The sequence below is a fragment of the Meriones unguiculatus genome, chromosome 5 (assembly GCF_030254825.1).
Source record: "Meriones unguiculatus strain TT.TT164.6M chromosome 5, Bangor_MerUng_6.1, whole genome shotgun sequence".
Classification (NCBI taxonomy): Eukaryota; Metazoa; Chordata; class Mammalia; order Rodentia; family Muridae; genus Meriones; species Meriones unguiculatus.
The window spans coordinates 28,143,566-28,167,306 of NC_083353.1; the positions used below are offsets into that span (position 1 = coordinate 28,143,566).

The 23,741-nt window shown below is 38.1% G+C and overlaps 1 protein-coding gene across 1 annotated transcript in view; it reads left to right on the forward strand.

Moving 5' to 3' along the window:
* Ell2 (elongation factor for RNA polymerase II 2) overlaps positions 1-23,741 on the forward strand; it is a 67,620-nt gene that overhangs the window by 20,962 nt on the left and 22,917 nt on the right. Inside the window, exons 3-4 of the mRNA XM_021645614.2 lie at positions 17,325-17,446; positions 22,534-22,697. Coding sequence (XP_021501289.1) covers positions 17,325-17,446; positions 22,534-22,697 — 286 coding nt within the window. The remainder of the gene's footprint in view (positions 1-17,324; positions 17,447-22,533; positions 22,698-23,741) is intronic.

Here is a 23,741-nt window from a genome sequence, read left to right on the forward strand (position 1 = left end):
TACATTGAGACATTGAGTTCCTGGGGCTATAATAAAAAGTAGTTTTGCGCATATAATTTTTTAGAAATTATCTTAAGAATGTTAAAAATAAAAGACATTGTCTTTATAATATGGAATTTGTATACTGATTGAAATATGGTCACACATACCTTAGTTTTGCGCATATAATTTTTTAGAAATTATCTTAAGAATGTTAAAAATAAAAGACATTGTCTTTATAATATGGAATTTGTATACTGATTGAAACATGGTCACACATACCTTTTTAAGACAGAAGAAGCCAGCCAACAAGTTCTAATTGTATGCCTTATCAAAAAAGTACAGGAACGTTCTGAATCAGTGTGATTGGTAGCTTGAATAGTGCTATAAATTTTTGCACTAGTATCATTAACTCAAAAGCCCAGAGGTTTGGATTTTGCTTTCAAATGTCTTGTTTAAGCTCTGGACTTAGCATAGCATTCAGAAATACTTTGCTAATTATTTATTTTACATTGTAGGGACTGGAGAGATTGGGTCTAAACGACTAAATTATACAGTATTTGAAATTAGCAGGCAATTTCAATCCACCCTGAATATGCTTCCCGCAGACTGCCCTTCCCTACCCAATGTGGTACCTGGAAAGCAAAGATAACTATGGGCTTGGAACAAGCAGCAAAGACAAAAATAAATCCTCAGCACTGCCTTTCCTCTTAGATGATACTTCTTCCTCTGCTTCTTCCCCCTGCTGTTTCTGGTTTGGCTAGCCCACTAGTTTTGCCAACGATTGTGTCTAGTCAGTCTGCTCAAAAGTTGCTGATTAGGGGCTGATGCTCTTGTCTCTGAATGTGACTATTACTGGAGGACTTTTAAAGTTATATTCATCTACAATGGTGATTTTAGTATTTTGAATACTATAGTATAGTGGTTTATGCATGGAGACAACATTTATATTAATATTTATATTGAATTACAATTCTTTCTATATTATCTGTTAGTTAATTATTTAACTTTTATATGCACATGAACATAGTTTAAAAAAAAGCAACTCATTTTAGCTAAATATATGAGCTGCCTCTAGAGACTCATTTTCCCTAACGAATGAAATCATCGTTTGAAGCTTATTGTAAATTAACCAGCCTCTCTAGTTTTAAGTTGTCACTCATCCCTGTCCTGCTTTTCTTTCTGAATAAGGACTAGCTTCTAGGCTTTCTAAATTAGCAGAGGCAGTGAGCTAAATTTGCTATCTTCACAGCATGAGTGGGTATTATTGTAGGCATCCAAAATGCCAAGAGAACCTAGGCTAGCTCTTAGCTCTCACCAGTTGAGCATGGCAGAAGACCAGAGGGTGACTTGGTCTATGTGTGTCAGCCCTACCTGACAGTGTTTCCTAACGATAGTTTTGCAGAGAGCCCAATAAATAGCATAGTAAGATAGGTCCCCAAAGCACGAGTGTGGAGAGGAGTACTCACCGAACTGTGCTCTTCACTTGGGAACTGGAACTGATTGATCAGAAGGGCCACAGATACTACAAATTGCTAAGCGGAGAGTTGATTTCGGGTCTTCACCCACCAACATCTATGCACCAGTGTAGACAGTGCAGACAGACAGAGGTAAATGTAACCTCTTACTCCCAAATGATATTATTATATTGTTGGTTGATAAAAATCTGTCATTGGTAGCTTTAGGATTTTTGTTTATTTGTTTCTGATTAAAAAACTAAAATTCTTGAAACTGAGACATCTGGTTTTACAGATATTGTCATTTTGATAGCACTCAGTTATTTAAGCTTGGAAACAATAATTTTATCCTTCAGTGACACTGTGGTTCCTATAGTTAGTTAAACTGCCCCTTAAATATGAACCTTTAAGCCGTCTGTGATGGCATATGCCTGTTATCCCAGCACTCAGGGAGGCAGAGGCAGGCAGATCTCTGTGAGTTCAAAGCCAGCCTGGTCTACAAAGTGAGTCAGGGACAGCTAAGGCTACACAGAGAAACCTTGTCTTGACCTATGTGCACAAATGACAAGATTTTTTTTAAGAACTGTATCTGAAAAACATATGTATATAGTTCCCCAGATCTTATTTCAAACATTTTCACATGTTAAAGAAAACTGTGTCATTGGCTCCAGTGTGTAGATGCACTTTCCATTTTAACATGTAAGTTGAACTTAGAAAGCGGCTCATCAGTGGCATCTTCATGTTCATTGTGTCACAGTTTGGTGACATTTTGGGGTACATAGTGCTACACCAGAGGGTGTAGTATCTTAAGATCTGGTGCCCTGTTGACAGTGCAGTGCAAGTATGTTAGATCCTGATAACTTCACATAGTATTCAGGTGCTTTAGTCATTACTGTTAACGTGATATATTATTAAATCTAGAGAACTTAAAAAGAAGAACTGTCTTCATGAATTTTTTGTTACTACTAATAACTTTAAGCACTTTACATATATTATTGTGCTATGAAGGAGATAGTGGTTTTTTCTCATATGTCAGCTGTTGCTTCAGTTCAGTGGTACTGAAGTGCCAACAGGTGGTATTTGGCCTTCCATTACCTGCTGAAGTAATGGAAGGTATCTGTTCCCACCCTACCTTCCTGTGATAAGTGATATGTAGAGTTTTATTCTCACCTTTCCATACATACTCATTGACCAACTCTCCGCTGTTAAGGATGGTGGGGGTCAGGAAGACATCAAAGAAGTCCTTTTGGGGCTGAGTTTGCAGGGTCACAGAGTTACCTGCTGAGAGAAGAGGTAAATATTTGGACCTGAGCTTTCCCGGTGTGAGCAAAACGGAAACAAGTGCCACAGGTGTCTCACTCTCACAGGGCTGCTTGTCTGCAAATCTCTCTGGAGGTCTGTGATAAAACCTGGACATTGAAACTTTCTCCTCAGTTTTCTTATAGCTGGATTTGCTATAAGAATATATATGCAAATATAGACACACATATATAGACTTTTTCTCAGGAGAACATTTATAACTCATCAGTTTCTGAGTAAGACTTCTGACAGGAGGAAGCTTTGTCTGCAGATAAACATCTTTCAAGCATATTTACAAATCATCTTCATTAATACAAAACTGTTCTGCATGAGAGAGATGGCTCAATGGGTGAAGTCCATGCTGTGCAAGCATAAGGACCCCAAGTTCAGGTCTCTGGCACTCACATAAAAAACAAGTGTGGCAGTGTACATCTGTTACCCTATCCCTAGAAGGCAGAAATAGGAGTATCTTGGGGTCCCAATGCCCATTGAATCTAGCTAATCAGTGAGCTCCAGGTTTAGTGAAAGACACCATCTGAAAAAAAATAAAGGTAGAAAGTGATAAAAGAAAATACTCATGTAGGCCTTCACAGTCACATATACTGCTATATAAGCAATCATGCATGCACGTGCCACCCCTTACCCCCCACACACACTTCTGACCACGCACCAAGACAAAACCATTACCTTGGGGCCTTAACACATGTGGACATGTAGATTCATGAAGCTGAAACAAAAGTTCCAATGCATGGGGTTTATTTACCTTAACTACATCTGTATATCCAAGGTTTTCTTTATTATATTCTCTCTCATTTAAAAAGAATCCCATAAATAAATGAAAAGTAATTTTCTGAAGAGGTGGGGCTGAAGAGAGATCTTATTAGGAGCACTTGCTGCTCTTTGCACAGGTCCTGGATTTGATTTTTAGCACCCATTTGGCAGCTAACAACCATCACACCAGTTCCAGGGGCTCTGATGCCATCTTCCAGCTTCTGCAGGCACCGGGCACACACAGTACAGAGACATGCATGCAGACAAAATATCCATACACTAAATAAATAAAAGTAAATAGAAATTTAAAGTAGTAAAAAGAATCCTGGTCACAGTGCATTGAACTAATGCCATTCTTTTCCAGTAGGTTATTTTCAAACACATCAGAAGATGTATTTAAGAGGCAGTCATGTGGCCAAGTTTACATTTTAACATGTTTGGCCAATAGCTGCTTTGAGAAAATTACCAGCATTTGTTTTGGCTGATGAGAGAAGAGGTAAATGTGAAAGTCGAAGGGAGAAAAATCGAGGCTAGCTCCATGTTTATTGCTTGAGTATTTGGTTGGATGGATAGGTCATTACTCAAGATTGAAGTGGATGAAAACAAGAGGGTGATTGTTTGAGTCAGCTGTTTTGGTAGCTCTCCCATAGCTCTTCCAGTCTTCTTCTGTCAAAGTGGAGCTGTCCAGTTGGCACCAGCACTGGAAATTTGCATTAAAAGGGTTTTCAAAAAGTAACTCCAAAGGACTTTTGTTGTTGTTTCTAATAAAGGGGGGAGATATATTTATAGTGAGGATTCTGAAGTGAAATGGCACTTACAGGCTGTTTTTCAGCTCTGGAGAATACTTCATGAATACTACTAAGAACAGCAGCAGACTAGAAGGGTCTGTGTGTCCTAACTCAGTGGTAGTATACTCCAGAGTTATGCACATCATTATAGATCTCCAGCATGGCAGTGAAATTTTCAGGTGGGCAGAAGACCAAATAGGGTGTCTGAACTCGATTTTGAGTAGCCATTCAGGCAAAAGGCATATTGGGTGGTTTTCATATGATAAAAGTATTAAAAGCCACACACAGTGATATCCACAGAACTTCCTGTACTGGTTATTACCTTAGGTAGGGAAAGGCAGGATCAGAGGAGGAGATCCAGTTTGCTGCTGACATGTTGGCAATTTTACAGATATCAAGCTTTGTAATCCAAAATATATCCATTTGCAGAAATAAATATGTAAATTAAGGTTTGCCCTTGTTATTACTAATTTTAAATGTAATTTTTTATCTTTATGATTTAAATGAAAAAGAAAACTAAAACATATTTCAATAGATGTCCCCCAAAGTAATTTATTACCAGTATTTTCTAAATGTACCATAAATAAACAAGAAATTTTGGGGGATGTCAGGTTTGATGTGAAAACCTAGGTAAAAAGCTGAATATTAAAGTTTGTTGTTGTTGTTGTTGTTTTTATCAAGCTGACAAGAGGAATAAAAAAGGCAGGTCTTGAGAATTTATCTATAGTTAGACACAGCTGAGTATTGTGCTGCTCAAGTACTTGATAGAGCTGCCTTGTCATCTATCAGTGGAGAAAGCCTTCTGTCTGCCCTCTCCCCAGGCAGAGTTGCTACCATTATCAAAGTTGTGGGAGGAGAGGAGTGTGCCTTCTGAGTTAAGACATGGAGGCAGTGGTATGGGGAGAGCTCCTGGGGGCTAACTGGGCTATTCAGTCTGGAAAAGACAGATTAGGGAGTAAACTGCGGCAGGTGGTTAGATTTGAAGAGCTGCTGGTGTGCTTAGGTTGGGTTAACAAAACAACTCAATAGAAAACTGATGAAGAATTAAATTGGGTCTACTCCAGAGTTAAATTGAGTGGCTCACTAGGAAGCCACCCTGGAGAAGAGCAGTCTGAAATATTCAAAAGCTTATACTCTTGAGTATAAACGTTTAACACGACCATTCAGTGTCGTGTTGGAATGTATTAGAGTTAAAATAGAAATCATAGCTACATTGTGAACCTAGCAATTCTTAACTATCTGGTACTGAGCACTCACAACTCAAGTGGGTGCCATTTGTTTTCTCAAGTGAGAATTGAAACTTCACTGAAATCTGTCTTCAAAGAATAGGAAGGAAAGTCCTATTTCCATTGGGCAGTGAGCAAGTGCTGACTTGTTCTGCCACAGCTGTCCAAAAGCTCTGTATTTGGCTATAAAGAAAAAAAAACGGGACTTAGGATGCTTGTAGTTTTGTTATTTTTTAGTATTTTTACTTAAAAAAGTTATATTTTAGTATTAAAAGTATAATAATAGAATAATAGTATTCTATTATTATACTTAGTATTCTGTATCTTCCTTGGAGAACCTGAAGAAAAGAATTTACAAGTCCAAGATTAATATTGAAGAAACTCTTAGCATTTTACAGTTGATGACACTTTTTTTTTCTTAACTTAAATACACCTTACAAAATATTTAAGCTGATTGAGTCATGAGGGGCAAGTTTCATAGTAGTAGCCTAAAATCTAATTTATTTTTATGTGTCTTGTATTGTTTCTGTTTGAGAAATGAAGTGAATGAACATTTTAGAATTGTGTAAAGTACAGACAAGAATAAGGATGAGACAAGAGTGTCTGGACCAATGAAAAGCAATTCTGTTGGATTTCTTCTAGTCTATTTTTTTTCTTATTCTCACACATATTTTTAAAGGTTGCAGAGGCAGCTGAACATAGTGTTGCATGCCTCTAATCCCAGCATTATGGAGTAATGACAGGAAGATCAGGAGTTCAAGGCCAGCCTAAGCTAGGTAGTGAGTTTGAGGCTAGACTGATGAGACCTCATCTTAAAAAACAAAACAAACAAAAAGCCTAAATAAACTTTTAAAATTGCAGAGACGGTGTACTTATTGATTACTTTCAAAATATTCTACGCTTAAGGCTATATGAGGAACAGTTTTCTATAGTAAAGATTGCACATTTTATTGTGTTAACATACTGTCATTCATTTAGCTGTTCTGTGATTATATACATAGTTATTATGCAATAATAACAGTACAAGGAACATGCTTGGGCATTTTATTTTATTTTCAACTCAGATTTCTTAGGATAGATTCAGAGACATGAAATATACTAGGTCAGGAAGTATGAATGGTTTTCAGTAATACGTCTGGAAAGATGCTGCTTTCTGTTCTCTTTGGAGGTGCTCTCAGGAGGCAATTCCCCTGGCCAATAAATGCATGTGGGTTTTTTTTTTAATTTCAGGATAATCATTTAATAATGTTTAAAGACTGCAATCTACAGATTCAATACAATTCCCATCAAAATACCAACACAATTCTTTACAGAACTTGAAAGAACAGTTTCATATGGAAAAACAAAAAATCCAGAATTGCTAAAACAATCCTGTACAGTAAAGAGCTTCTGGAGGTATCTCCATCCCTGATCTCAAGCTGTACTACAGAGTAACAGTAATAAAAACTGCATGGTCACCCCCTCCTGAGAGGGGAGCAGCCTTGCCAGGCCTCAGAGGAAGACATTGCAGCCAGTCCTGATGAGACCTGATAGGCCTGGGTCAGATGGAAGGGGAGGAGGACCTCCCCTATCAGTGGACTTGGGGAGGGGCATGTGAGAAGAAAAGGGAGAAAGGGTGAGATTGGGAGGGGACGAGACAGGGGCTACAGCTGGGATACAGAGTGAATAAATTGTAATTAATAAAAAAATAAATATTTTTAAAGTTTAATAAAAGTTGAATGAATACCTAAAATAAAATAAAATAAAATAACTGCATGGTACTGGCATAGCAGCAGACTGGTGGATCAGTGGAATCAAATAGAACAACCAGGAATAAACCCAAACACCTGCAGATACTTGATTTTTGACAAAGATGCCAAAACCATACAATGGAAAAAAGATAGCATCTTCAACAAATGGTGCTAGTCTAACTGGATGTCTACAAGTAGAAAAATGCAAGTAGATTCATACTTATCACCCTGCATAAAACTAAAGTCCAAGTGGATCAAAGACTTCAATATAAAACCAGACACACTAAGTCTGTTAGAAGAAAAAGTGGGGAAGAGCCTTGAACTCATTGGCACAGGAGACAACTTCCTCAACAGAACACCAACAGCACAGGCTCTAAGATCAACAATCAATAAATGGGACCTCGTGAAACTGAAAACTTCTGTAAAGCAAAGGACACTGTCATCAGAACAAAATGACAGCCTACAGACTAGGAAAGGATCTTCACCAACCCTTTATCTGACAGAGGGCTAATATCCAGAATATATAAAGAACTCAAAAAGTTAAAAAGCAACTAATCAAGTAATCCAATTAAAAAATGGGGAACAGAACTAAACAGAGAATTCTTAATAAAGGAATATCAAGTGGCAGAGAAATACTTAAAGAAATGCTCAACATCCTTAGTCATCAGAGAAGTGCAAATCAAAACAAACCTGAGTTCTCACCTTCCACCCATCAGAATGGCTAAGATCAAAAACTCAAGTGACAACACATGCTGGAGAGGTTGTGAAGAAATGGGAAATCCTCCTCCATTGCTGATGGGAATGTAAACTTGTACAACCACTTTGGGAATCAATCTGGTGCTTTCTCAGAAAATTAGAAACAAGGACATTTGCTCAACCATGTTCGTAATAGCCAGAATTTGGAAACAATCGAGATGTCCCTCAACTGAGGAATGGATACAGAAATTTTGGTCCATTTAAACAATGGAATACTACTCAGAATCAAAAATAAGGAAATCATGAAATTTACAGGCACAAATGGTGGGAACTAGAAAAGATCATCCTGAGTGAGGTGTCCCAGAAGCAGAAAGACACACATGGTTTATACTCACTTATAAGTGGATCTTAGACATATCATATAGGATAAACATACTAAAATCTACAGACCTAAAGAAGTTAAACAAGAAGGAGGACCCTAGGGTAGATGCTCAATCCTCACTCAGAAAGCAAATGGGAAGGACATCAGAAGTAGGAGAAAACGGAACAGGACAGGAGACTACCACAAAGGGCCTTTGAAAAACTCTACCCAGCAGGGTATTGAAGCAGATGCTGAGACTCATAGCCCAACTTTGGGCAGAGTGCAGGGAATCTTATGAAAGAAAGGGAAGATAGACCTGTAAGGGACAGGAGTTACATACACAAGGAGAACATGGCAGCTTAGTGTTCAAGTGATATCAACCTCATTCTTTTATGTTTATAAAAATAGTAATAATAATAATAATAATAATAATAAAGGTCAGCTGGTTGACCTGTTTCCAGGAGTTAAGTCAGGAGAGAGGAGAGAACGAATAGGAAGGGCAACCAGTCTACTCCATAGGGAAGATGAGTGCTGGAATCAAAGGCCTATGCTCGGCTAGCTCGAGATATACTTTTGAAAAAAACTAAGTAGCTATAAAAAGAAAAGTCTTGAGATTAATTGATAGTGGAACACAGAATTAAGAGCTGGTCACCCCTCCATTTCAATTTGGAAATATGTTTCTTCATCCCCAGCAGTTGTTTATATTAGTGAGCATGTAAGTTTTCATGGTGATGTTGATTGAACTGGGCTGAAACCATGCATTTTGCAAAATCTCGCGCCTAAGCCAACCTTTCTGTTGATCTTGAGAGCAGCTCCTACCTGTCAGGTCCCAGTCTCTCCACTAGATTTATACCACTGCTGGTGACTGCCAGGCACAAACCCTAGGTCTGCCAGCATTTGCCTGCAGTTCCTCCTGGCATGATGTGACTTTCCTCCTGAGCACAGAGGAGCAGGAAGAGAGAAGATGGGCACAGATTTGGAACTTGCTGTTCACACATAACTTTTATTTATTTATTTTGGTAGAGCTGGATTTCAGCTTTGTTTCAGAAAAACAGACTTTTTTTTTTTTTCCCAAAGGACATATTACTGCTTTATAATTGACCAGGAAACTGTCTCAACTGAGTTTTTAGTCTCTCAACAAGTTATTTTAGTGTGCTCTCCCCAATCCTTTTACTATTTCCCTGAGTCTTATAAGATGGGTTGGGGTATGTTTTCAAATGGAATTTTAGGCCAGAGTTTCTGCATTTTAGTAAAGATGAACTTCACTTTTTGTAAAAAGACAAGTGTGTAATATAAATTTAAGTACCACAAACCCAAGAAGCCGCTTGGCCTAGGTTTTCAAGCTAAACATAGCACAGGAGAGGTCAGGAACTTCCTTACCCTGACATTCAAGCCTTGCAGCAGTCAGCTCTACCTCCGTCTGTGTCTTCTCTGGAGAGTCCTAGTTTTTAAAAAAAACCTAAAGGGAGCTGTTTCAAATTAATTTGTAATTGTTTTTAACCATTGGCATGTTTGTTTGTTTGTTTGTTTGTATAAATCTGCAAATATTTGTGAGGCGTATACAATGTCCTAAACATAAATAAAAGTAAATAAGAGCATGGTCGTTGATGCTAAACAACTCTGGTGGGAGAGAAAGAAGGCATAAGTCAGTGTTCAAAAAAACAAAAGTAAAGAGTGAGGGGACTGTGGGGACCAGAAAAGGAGCCACTAAGACCACGTCACCAGGCAAGGCATGGCTCCCTCACAGAGAGAATGACCTGAGCTGAGTCATAAATAAAAGAAATGTTACCACAAGGCAAACAAGAATTAGAGACACAGAGCGTGCTTTCTGATGGCACAGTTCTGCCTGAGACAAAGTACACAATGGAGAGCACGGCCCCAGTTCACATAGTCCAGAGAAGAGAACTCTGTGTGTCTGTAAGGAGCTTTGATCTACCACTTAGAGATAGCTAGATGGAAAAGATCAGTGATGTATGGGACTGCTGTGTTCAAACTGGCATTTGAGAATGGTTTTGATTTTAAAACCGAGTGATTTAGGGTATAAGAGCTAAGGATAAGACTGAGAAGGGATCAAAATTGAAGCTGAAAGACATTGTCAAAGGCATGAGGGGATATGAACCAAAACAGGGGAAATGGCTGAGGAACACACATTTAAAAAATAGTTGGAGAGGAGACAAGCATGTGATGGCTTTGAGTTGGGTCATCAACGGTAGTTTGAGGAGAGAGATGGAGGCTGTCTCCAGGCTATCAGGGGCCTCAGGATCTAAGCAGGGTACTATAGTGTTTGTGAGATGATTCAGGATTATGAAGATAATTCAGTTCTTTCTATGTCAGCATCAGTTCTATGTAATGTATTCAGATTTTTTAAATCATTTCTAAAATAAGAATGATGAGAATTGCTGAACTCACTGGGAGGTTTTAGTTTTTGCTCTCAAAGACTTTCTATGTATGTGTAGTCTAGCCATAACTGTATTTTGAACAAACTACTTAGATTTTTTTCCCATGGCTCTGTCACTTTTCTTCCAAAAGCAGCTTTAGCATTCACCTCAATTTTCCATTTATTAAAAATATAAATTTTATTATCTCATGATTCTTAAGCCATATGGCTTTTCCCTGGTGTATCTCTAATATCTATTATTTGCATATTTCTTTTGCCTATAACTGCCCACCTCACACCATTTTTTTTTTCCTGGAAGTACCCAGCTACTAACCAACTTACTCCTAGCCACCTGGTATCTTCTAAGTAATTTTAGCCATGAAGTTGCAAAGTGAGTCATAACAGAACTCATTTCGAAGCCCATTTTAGCTGATGAAACCAACAATGGGCAATTGTATTTAAGATACATGCCCAGCTTGTTAGTGAGTTCAGTTACATTAAGGTACTCATCATCACACCCCAGATGAAAGATGGCTGGAAGGAAAAGGGGGAGGTGATAGACCATTTATAACACATTCAAGCAGTTTTGCTCTTTCAGACAGAACACCATGTCACCGTTTACTTCTTTCTCTCATTCCTCACCTTTAATATGTCTAGGACTCCTGCTGCCTGTTCTTGCAAAATATGTCAAAGCTTTACGCATTTCTCCAATCTCCTGCTCCTAGTCACAGCCATCACACTCCTAAACTTCTATACATTTTTGCCACAGTGGCAAAGATCTTAGTTTTATTCAGTTGTATACTGTAGAAATTCAGACAGTACCCAACATAGTAGCATTCACTGAATATTCCACAAATTTATTTATTTGTGGAATAAATGAATGAAACTATAATTTTACAAATAACACTAGTTATAAATATTATAATACATGTTTCTTCTAAAGTTGTCACAAATTGAAAAGAACACATAGGTATGAGAGTGTCAAGCTAGGAAATCATTTTTGTAGTCAATCTCAACCCCACCAAAACAGCAACAGCAGCAAAGACATAGGACATTATTGGGCTGCTGCATTTTTTTAACCCTGAACTACTTCCAAAATATGCTGGGTCTAAGTGAGGTGTTTGGAGACTAAAAGAGAAAGCTGTTCTCTTTTCAGTTTTCCTTCCTTAGCATACATCTTGCTATGGAAGAAATCAAAGAAGCAAGTGCATTTATATTATCCTGAATTATTTATGTTAATTGCTACACATACATGCGTTTTTCTTGGGGGCGGGGGGCGGGTGTATATAACTTCCAGTATTACATTTGACATTTTACACTACTCTCGTCAACAATAGTATCTGTCATGAACTTCCAAATGTATTAGAATTTCTCAGCCTCTGCCCTTAGTTTTTCCTTGTGTTTCCATACTTGATTTTTTTATTGCCATTAAAGGCTACATGTATTTCCTACTTCTCTTCCCCCCGGCATTGGTTTGTACATCTGCCTTGTTCTGAGGTCGTTTCTTTGACTTTCGTAAGCCTATCATGTGGAGCCTAGAGTCATAACAGCAGCTCTCATTAAAATTGTGGCTTTCAGGTTCAAGTTGCTATTTTCTGTTCTGATTCCGGGTTATCTATCCTGCCTTGGGACTGTAGGACCCATATAGTATATGCAAAAAGACATCTCTAAACTGTATTCTAGGTTGTTAGGAAATCAGAATCATAAGTCTGGGACAGAGAATTCTAATGCTTACAGCAAGTTCTACTGATATCTAATCTTAGCGTACAGTCTACACACTGTAGAGCTCAGTGGTAAAGATACCAGTCAGATGTTTCTAAGAGACATGCTGGCTTTCTGAGATACTGGAGGAATGGAAGAGGTAGGCTTTTAGGTCAGACTAATTGGGAAATGACTCTTTGGATCAAGGGATCCCCAACCAAGAGAGTAGTTTTGTTTAACCTGCCATTTCCCAAACTAATTTGAGGATAGATAGAATCCCCTTTTTCAAATTAAACTTTTCAGCATACTTTGGAAATACTAATGGAAAAAAAAAAGCAGACACCGGTTCTAGTTCTGCCTGAGACATTAATCAACAATTTTACTCATTCAGCAAACACATATCGAGTGACTACTTTGTGCTCTGCACCATTCAAGATGCTGGCAGTACATTCATAAGCACACAAAGGCGTCTGTCTTTGCACAGCTTATATTCTAGAGGTGGATGAAATACCATAAACATAATATGTTAGTATTACAAGGTAATGAGTGTTTCAGACAGCCATGGAGCAGAGAAAGTGGTCTGAGAATATAGGGTGGCAGTTTTAAATGTGAGTGTAACCTTGAACAGCTCACTGAGCCTCTTTGTCTCTAATTTATAAAATGAAGAAATTTTTTAAAATGATCTGGGCTCCCCTGGCCCTGTGGCTCAACTTCAACCCCCAGAACTGCCATATCAAATGTGTCACTGCTGGATCATAAATGTCTTATTGAGCCTTTGCAGTCACCGTAGCAGAAAATGTTACCTATTAATGCTCACTGCCAAAGAATAGCACTGCCATTTTAGTCTTTTGTGATATCCACAAAACAAAACATTCAAATAAATGAAAAGGCTTGATTGGCTTTCTTTTTAATCTAGCATATACTTTGTTCCAGCATGGAGTGGAAAGTGGGGAACCTCTGCAGCTCAGGTAGCAACCACTTTAAGAGGTAACAGTGTGCATGTGTACAGGTTTCATCAGTACCTGCATGCACTTCTGTCCTAGATCCTTAAGACAGCAGCTCTGTGACTGATGTTGAAATGACCTTTTAGACAGTACTCTGTTGCAACATGCCTGAGCCTGTATCTGAGTAATTAGAAGCTTTGACTTTGTGGTCTACAGTGCCTGTGTTAATTATAAATGTCTGAAAGTTTCCTGAAACTTTTTCTGTGCAGCTTTTTATCAGAGACAGACTGCAGTTAGAAAGGAAGGTTGTAGATTGTGCACCTAAGCCCTTGATGTTTAATTTCTTGTTTTTTTGAATGAAAATTATTACTTTTCTAGTAATATAGATATGGTGATATAGTTCTATATCCTTCATCCTAACTAAGAAACTGAAATCACACAATCTTTAATACTTTCCAAATAATATTTTATTCTCAAGGTACAAATTAGATGCAGTTTATTTGTGTAAGTATCTAACTATGCCTTCAGGAATGAAATGGCCATACAAAGTAGCACTTGGGTCTACAACAGCAAGTCCGTGTAGCACTGTCGCCCCTGAGCAGGAAAAGTAACACTGGAAAAAGCAGGATGTATATAACAGAGCAGGTAGGGACAAAGGACATCACAGCCAAACTAGGAGGATCCAGTAAAGGCTACATCTAGGCTGAGTCTGAGACCTTTAATTCAGAACCGTTACAGAGAGCCGGAGTTTCGGTAGAACTGGAAATGTGCACTGTTCTGCTGTGATATAGGAGCCTTGTCCCACGGTTTATCTACATAGTACGTCCTTTCATTTTCTAAGAACCAGCCTTCGAATGTACGGTACACAAGAAGCAGAGGGTGTGGGGAGGACGTGTACTGTTTTGCATGGACTTAGGATCAGCCTGAGGACTGGGCTAAATACCATGGGAAATCAGCTCTGAGGCCTAATTTAGAAGCAATCTTGTAAGAACATCCCTTGGTGCAAGAGGAACTTCTCAATTTTAATCTTAAGTATTTTAAGCTTTTCCTCTAGTCAGGGAAATGTCTTTCAGGACTCATGATCTATTTGAACCTTTTAGCTGAATACCTTAAGTTTTGTTACTTCCAGTTAGAGAAAGAAAAGAAAAGAAATGTGCATAAGCCATATTTAAAGAATATTTAGCTATTCTATGGCTCATATGTTCTTGCTTATCTTTTCTATTTTCAGTTTTCTCAGTTGGTTATAAGACTGAAATAAGGGCTCAAAGTAAAATTACTCTTTTCACTTGAAATACTTTTTTTTTAAAGACTTAATTTTCTCTTCTATAGAACTAACTGGACTTCTGTTTTGAGACTATAACTTACCTGCTTCTAACCCAGAGTTTCTGTATTGCCCTCTAGCTTTTCAGACTGGGTAATTCTATGATACTGAGGCAGTACACTGCAGAGTATCTGTAAGTGTCTCTGGCTTCCCACTAGATGCTGGTAATATCTTCCAAGACCTCTTAGAGAGGTAGCCAAATCATCCCTTGTTCCATTTGAACCTGTGTTAAAAACCTTTCAGTGAAAGCATTGAACTGTCTATACAAACATTTTTCATTGTGGTTCTTTCCTACTCTGGGAGACATACACACACACACACACACACACACACACACGCACATGTGAAAATATACAATATACACATGTAAGTTCATATAGCACACACGTGTGTGTGTGTGTGTATATATATATTATATATATATATTGCCTTTGTGTGTGTGTATATATATATAATTAGCTAATGGTTTTTTAACACTTAAGAGGTCTTCTGTGAAGCTCTGTTAATTAGAAATCTGAGCTAAAGACAAAGTAAGATAAAACTTTTTGGTGAAAGAATAATATGCATTTATAGAATGTGAGTATATTCTACTCATTTAAAAATAGAGAAAATATATATGATTCTAGTTTTTAACATATAGGCAATAATCTGTTAAATTGAACAAATATTCTATACTATCAACGAAAAAATAGTATTGTGTTTCCAAGTCTGAGATATGCAAATGAGAAATGTTAGGTCACAGCCTGATGTGATGATGAAGCCTCAACCACTGTGAAAATCTCTACAATAGTCAGGTCTGGAAGTTGAGATGAAGCGTTAGGTTTGAGAGTGGATAGATGTTATGAGTCATGGTTGAAGAGGATTTCATTCAGAGGTCCATAGCTTTCCAACCTTCTCACTTCCTCTCTCAGGCCTTAGGGGGAAGCTTTAGGCTGTGGAACTTCCCTGTCAGCAAGACCCTGTTCCTCTCAGGGAAAACAAAAAACAAACAAACAAACAAACAAAAAACAAATGAACACTGTTTCAGCATGTGCATACACCAGCACAAAGGCAGGACTCGTGCACTTCTGTGTTCAGTACTAGCATCCTTTCGGCTCTTGCTTTTCTCACCAATATAGGATTGAGATGTTGTATATATACCAATAAGGGATGGCATTTGTACACATGGTAAGTAAGCTTGATACATCCCTACAAACAATTAGGATGTGTCCACCATTTTAGAACTGATAGAAATATGAGTAAAGAGATCTTTATAGAGGAAATAATACATGTAGAGACTTGGTTCTTCAGGAATTTGCACTAAAATAAAGAAGCAAAGATCACTGAAACCAATGGCTAATAGAAGCTGTATGTGTTATCTGATTCACAGCAATTTTTCTAGCTCTACACAAATCTTTTGAACCTCTTTGGAAGGCATACTTCCTATGACTTATTTCTTCAAAGTCTTATTTCTTAAACAGTTATTTATCACATGACTACCATTGCCAGACAACAGACATCAATCCATTCTTGGCTTTCTTTCCTTCTTCTGGGAGTTAGAGATGGTAGTTCCACCTTTCCTGCTTTAGTTTGAGCATCCTCACATGGCTGGAGTCAGGGAAGTCCCCTGCACAGGCGGATGACATGGGGACGCATTCACTAGCATTTTTGTGGGTGTGCCACATGTGTAGATCCAGTGGACTATGTTTTGTACTTTTTCAGTAACTGAGAGGACTGATTTTGAGCTGAATGTGTATTGCAAAACAGGATGTCCCTTCCTCCTTGTCTACTGTGTTAATAAGACCAAGTGTATTTGGGGGTTAGCGGGTTAACCATCACTGCACACAGTGGCTGCCCCTGTAAACCAGAGACGAAAAGCTTCAGGTGCTGTGAAAGGAGGAGCAATTAAGATTCTAATTCCTTCACACAAGTTCCTAAGCTATCATATGCAGGAAGTATGTCTGATTCAGAGCCTGGATATCAAAAGAAACTGTTGTTGATAAGCATTCTATTCTCCTCTAGCATGGAAACAAGATCTTGAGCAAAGCCTCAGAAAAACCACCTCGCCAGATATCTATAATACCAACACGTGGGAAATAGAAACAGGGAGATCAGGAGTTCAAGGCCTGTCTCAGCTTATATGAATTAAAGACCAGCCTGACTGCGTGAGACTGTCTGAAAAACAAATAGAAAGAAAAACATGTCTGCCCATTTCAGTGTTGCCTAGGGTTTAACTTGGGAGGGACTTACAGTATGTCCTCTGTGGGCTGCTGACCCTGTTGCATAAACATGAGACTCAATGAGGGATGATTCCCATGATTGAGACATCAAGACATGCCTCAGCTGCACTTTTGCTTTGTGTTACTAGTTACTATTCTTCAAAAAAGTAAGAATTAAGATATGAAGTGTGTTTTATTAGGACAGCAAAAGATTGGACTGTAGACTAGACCTCAGAGAACATTATAATAAGAGCAGGGCTCACCTCTGAACAGGAGTGATTACCCACACTTATGGGTACAAATGAAGCAAGATTGTGAGGAGCTATGGGCATGGTTGTCATATTGCTTGAATTCTTTGTCATTTAAATGCTATGAAAAGGGATGTGTAGCAAGAGCTTATAATATGAATCACCTGAATGACAAGCAAGGCAGAACTTAATTTCCACTGATGTGTTTCTCTCTTTCCCGCCTTGTAGCTTGTCAAAATTCCCAAAAATGATTCCCTCAGTGAAGCCCACAACTTTAACTTCTACTTGTCAAACGTGGGGAAAGATAACCCTCAAGGTAGCTTTGACTGCATCCAGCAAACACTCTCCAGGTGAGTATTTCCTAGGGTGTGCTGAAGGGGGCATTTCTGCATTTAGAGTTCTTGTTTTTAGTTAACAAAATGTGTATTAACTAGTCCTTCCAGCTTTATTGAATTTGATTATAAAGCTCATTTACTTAAACATACTAACCACCTATCATATACTAGAAATTCCATGTCACTGGAGTATAGTCAAAAAAGTCAACAGAATTCAAAAATACATTAGTTTTTAAGTTAAACGCAATTTTGAAGATTTTGTTAATGTTCATTGTATTTAAGTAATTGTATTTAAGACTTTATGTAAAAGTAAAGTGGAAAAAAATATGTATCCTGCATGCTTTCTTTCCACTCATCTGTTCTCTCAAGTCTTCCCTTAAGGGAGACATTTGTTTGTTTGCTTGTTCGTTTTGTTTTTTTTTTGAGGCAGGGTTTCTCTGTGTAGCTTTAGCTGTCCTGAAACTTATTCTGTAGACCAAGCTGGTCTCAAACTCAGAGATCCTGCCTGCCTCTGCCTCCCAAGTGCTGGGATTAAAGTCATGTGCTATCACCAGCAAGACTTCTTTTAGTTTTATTGCACAGGCTGCTGGATACTAGACATTAATTCATTTTTTAAGGACAAAAGACTAGATAACTCCCTACATGCCATTACTCACTGGCTTACTTTGACTTAGGAAACAATAGCCATTTGCTTGCTTTGCTGTGGTTGTTTGTGATAAAGCAGAGATAAATCCTTGAGTAGGATTGTGTATTCTGCCCCTGGATGAAGATGCAAGGTTCTAAGTATCAGTCCCCCACAGTGTAAGGCAGTGACACTGGGGCAAAAAACTAATACCAGTCCACATTTGTGTCTCATCTGCGTAGCACTTGAATCTGTAAGAACTTCTGTGAGAAGGAAAGCTGAAACAGGAAACACCTTCCTGAAAGTTCCAAACTGCTGTATCCACTGAACTTAAACTGCTTGAGTATATATTGGTGTTGCTTTAAAATAATCTCCTCTAAAAACATTTTTATTCAGCTGTTAAAAATTACATTAAACTTAAAATTTCATTGTTTAATCGCACTAACATTTTACAGTCTCAAAAGCCACACATGCTTAGCACAGTGAACATCACAGACAGGATATTTCTATCATGCAGGAAGTTTCTCAACAGCCCTGCAGTAGATTGTACATTAACCAGCTCTCAAGGCCTTTCTATAACAGGTGATTTATCCATCGTTGGGTTCCTGTTTGGTTGTGGCTGGGCAAAAGGAGAACTGAGTCTTCCATCTTCTAGCCCGATGTTTCTTAAACAGCACAGGTACACCAGTGTCTAATTATGGTGTCATCACCTGGGACACTTTTGTTTTCAGGTGTTAAATTTCAGTTACAGCTATACCACATCATTTTATAAAGTATCCTGGGCCATACTGAAGGAATTGAATTAAACTCTGTCTCCTGAGGAATCTTAAAAAAAAAAAAATTGTTCTTCAAAACCATATCATATCATAATACTGTAATTCATATTTGCTCATTGGGTAAAAGTGCTGTCAGTAAACTGTAAAAAGACCTTCAGCTTCATCTCCAGGACCCTTCTGGTGGAAGGAAAGAACTAACTCCCAAACGTTTTTCTCTGACTTGCACACACACCACAGCACACATAAACCCACATGTACACACACACAAAATAAAAATTTTAATGTAAAACATTTAAATAAGTAATATGGTTTTATTCTTACATAATATACACACTATATATTTATTTGTATTGTACTTACAAAAAAATGTAAGGTTGGTTATATACAAAACTGTTAGTGATACAGCAAGAGAAGAGAAACAAAAAACTGCAAGAAAATTCAGGCAAACACATTAGTATCTGTTGGCGTACTTTTTTTTTAAACTCTTTTATTTACTTTTCTTATATCTTTTTCTCCCTACTCCACCCCAGTCTCTTCCAACACCCCAACATCTGGTAGGAGAGAGAAAGGATTAGTGGGAGAGGGGCCACAAGCTTTTTGCTTTAAACCTTTTCTCCCATACAGCCTTCTGCTCCCCAGCCTGCCCAAAGGCTCCATGCCCAGTGTGTGGAGCAGGACTGGGCGGCAATTGCTGAGAATCCAGCTCTCAGTTACCAGGTATTTTCCCTTTACCCTTTTTGCTTTGTTTTTTGTTTTGTTTTGTTTTAACACTTTTTGCTTTCCAAACATTTCAACCTCTACTCACTAATTTTCTAGTTGCATTGCTAACTCTGCAATGAAACAAAAGCAGAGAATCCCCTCTGGGAGGAAAGAGGGAATGAAACCATCAGTAGTAGACTCAGTAAACCTTATGCTTATATGGTGAAACGTCATATTCTCTCCATACCCTGCTTGCTCCTCTACAGCATTACTCACTATTTTAAACCCAACGTCTGGGCGCCATTTGTTGTCCTACCTTTTTAAAAACTCTTTTTCCTCCCTATATCTTTTTCTCCCTACTAGTATTCCTTTCCACCAGAAAACAAAAGCACAAAAACTTAAACTCTTAATTTTAAGAATTTAAAGCTTTTAATTCTCAGATGGCATACACCTTTAATCCTATCACTGGGAAGCAGAGGCAGGTGGATCTCTGTGACTTCCCAGATAGCCAAGGATATGTAGAGAGACCTTAATTCTCAGTCCAGTAATTAAGTTACCTGTAATCTGGACTCATCCTTTCTAGTCTTGACACTTATATTAGTGTCATGACTTCAGTGGCTCAGGCTTTCTCAGCACAGGCAGAGCTCCACACAGAAGCTCTGTAAATAGAATTCAGCAAACATTAACTGGCCTCCTATGCTGTCTTTCTCCACATTCAAAACCTTTCTCTTATAAAATGGAGGAAATTTCAAGTTAAAATTATCTTCCAAAGATTCCTTAAATGTACTTTTACACAGCTTATTGAAAGCACATAGTTGAGGACATATAGTAATGCCTACTCAAGCATAGGATACAGTGATCCAGGCTAAAGAGAGACAAAGGGAACAACAACTATCCACAAGTGTTAGGTTCTTCCCAGTTTCAAGGTAACTAGGTACAGAACTCTGTGGAGAGGAGCCTTCAGCCTACACAGATGAGCGCTGCTTACCTTGCATTAAAAACTCTTTAGTTTAGCTTATTCTCACCATGCATGTGTTCCTTAGTAAAGAAAGAGGGGGAGATGCCAAAACACAGTCTCCCTGACAACAGACCTTCACTTATAAGTCAGTTTTTCACTCTCCGGGAGTTACTTGTCCTTCCAGTCAACTTTCCTTTCATGTGCTTCTCCACCCGAAGTCTGGCTTTGGTCCCCACCACTTCTCTATAACTGCTTCCTCAAGTGGGCAGTGCCTTTCCTTGCCCCTAAAGCCAGTGAATACCTACAAGTGTCATAATTCTCAGCTCTGGGCCACTTCCCCACACTGCTCACCACTCTGCTTTGTGAAGCACAGTCCTAGTAGCTTCCACAGTGCATAAGGCTTACCTGCATCATTGGCTGAACCTCTTCAGTATTGGTCTTTTCTACCTGTTTGTGCCCTCCCTATCCTTTATCCTGCCCCTCTCCCTTTTTTATTGCAGTAGGTAGGACTCTATAGCTAATAACCTGGACATAACCTTTATTTTACCTTTCTCCCTCTTCCTCTGTCCCATGTCTAATCAGTGGTCAAACCCAATCAATTCTGCCTCCTCCAGATCTCTGGAGTCAGCTTACTTGTCTGCATTCTGACCATTGTTCAAAGCCACTTCCTATCTTTAATCCCTTAGTGGACCCCTAAATGGTCTCAAATTGTTCACTCCTAATTCCCCTTCTTCCTTGTCTGTTTTCCATCCATATTGGTCTTCCTACAACATAGCTGAGCTATTTCTCTGTTTTCCATCACTTATCCTCTTCAAAATCCATATAGCATGGCCCCAACGCCCTGCACTTTTTGTTCTCTCTTTAACTTCATGCCTAATTACCCTTTCTGCCCTTTTTGACTGAACTGAACATCATGCTCACTCTGAGCCTGCACAAGTTATCTTTCCAGTGCACTCGTATCCATCTTCCCTCTTGTTCAGTCAGCTTTATGATATGATCAGACATCACTTCCTCTAGAAAGTTCAAGAGAAGCGTCCTTCCCTGATAGTCCTTGTTTCTTGCCTTCAGTCCACTTTGCCTATCATTGTCACTCATCAGAGAAGCAGTTCCTTGAAGGAGAGACCACTTCTGCCTTGTATTTGTCGTGGGTTTTGTTCTGCCATGTAATATGTATGGGACTCATTAACTGTTGTATGAGAATAGTGTTTATAAAGAGAGTTATTAGCAAAGTTCACAAAATTTTAATCAACTTCTTAGCATCATAACAAAGTTGTTTTTCAATTCAGTTTGGAAATAGAGGAGCAGAAGTGCCATTCTCATTATACATTTTCTAGTTTGCTTTAAGGCTATATAGTATTTTCTTTTAAAATATTAGTTGTGACTTTATCATGATCTCAAAAAATGAGGACATAAGCATTTTAAGTAATCACTACATTTTAAAACTAGTATTAATTATTTTTAGGATTTTGTTATTCAAGCTTCACCATGTTAATATCCATGTTTGTTTTGATTTTTTTAATGTATGTTTCAGCAAGAACCACTTGTCCCGATTTTTTCCACTATTTACTATATAGATATTGAAGTGAGAAATACCGATTCTACATATTTTAATTGTACTGCTAATACGTTTTTGAAAATAAGAAGAATTGCGGGTGAAGTCTTACCTTGTTCTTTTCTAAAGCATGTACATCATGTTTTGTTTTTGTTTTTGTTTTCTAAAGTAAGGCCTTATGCATTTCTCATGTCTATGACAGGAAAAGTTTAAAAACAGCTGACTATTAAATGAAAGTAGAATTAAACTGCTTGCTGAGACACTGGTCTTCCCAGCAACACAACTTTCAAAAGTTCAGTTTGGTGTCTAGAAGCTCATTTTACCCATTCTATTCAGAATATGAAAAAGGAATTAAGGGCATAAACATTTTAAAAATCATATTTAAAGATTGCTAATTTATTTAAGCTACTGATTTTAGAATAATAAAATTCTTGTTTGCCTTTCTTCTGAAAATGAAAGTCATCTCTAACAAAGCCCCACTGTCTTGTTTGACAGCTCTGGAGCCTCCCAGCTCAATTGCCTGGGATTTATACAAGATAAAATTACAGTGTGTGCAACAAACGACTCCTATCAGATGACACGAGAAAGAATGACCCAGGCAGAGGAGGAATCCCGTAATCGAAGCACAAAAGTTATTAAACCCGGTGGACCATATGTAGGTTTGTATAGACATATTTCTTTGTCACACTGGTTGATTGGAGTAATTCAAGATGGCCATAGGTAAATACTGGTAATGCTAAGAACAAAAAAAACAGAAATTAATTTTCAGGACATTTTACATAACATAGTTCAGAAAAGTCACAGGCCTCTTGAGGCTACTGGTAAATTAAAGAATATGTTTTAAAGTTTTATGACTTTTATAATTCTTGAACCTGCTGTTGGCTGTTTATTATTCTGCAATAGTTGGGTCTGGTTAAGATACTACATGAGGCTGTAACAATGACCTTTTGTGTTTTCTTTGTCATTTAATGATGTATGTTCTATGATGGACAGTGTGGCTCCTGTTTGTACTTGTATACAGCTATTTTTATATAACAGTCTATTAAATAAACATATGTTGATAACCTCATGTAACAGATTTTGCTTGTGTTTTCAGATGATTATTAAACAATAATGAATCTTTATTATAAAAGTATAAAATGTGCTTATGGCACAGTATCACAGCCAAGCAGCAGGGTGATTCTCTAGCCGCAATTATGATCCTCATTCTCATCTACCCATTAATTAAGATCCCAACCCTCGCCTTTATCATTAGTGCGCTCAAATATGCATCAGATGGAAGGGAAATAAGACCAGATCAGTGAGATGAGTGTATCTTTTATGAGCAGTGTCCTGGACTTTTAATAAGTCAGTTCACAGTGGTTAGCAAGAGCCGTTCAAGTCTCTGGTCAGTTTTGTAACTCTAGTCACCATAGTGTAGATGGTGAATGGATATTAATTTGGAAAGTTAAATATTTCCAAAAAGTTTCTTACAATTCCAATTCCCTTAATCAACACCTTTCCAGATTTGCTGTAAGTTCTGGTTTTGCCTTGCTGATCCAGCTATGTTGCATTCAGCTTTGAGAGGCTCCACCAGTGCCTTAATAAGTGTCTTTGGAACAAAGCCAGTTCTCCTGGGACTTGGCACTCAGCTTAGATACATTTAGTTTGGTTTAACAACAATTCATGGCTTCCCCAGGCATCTATACCCCTAGGACCCAGTA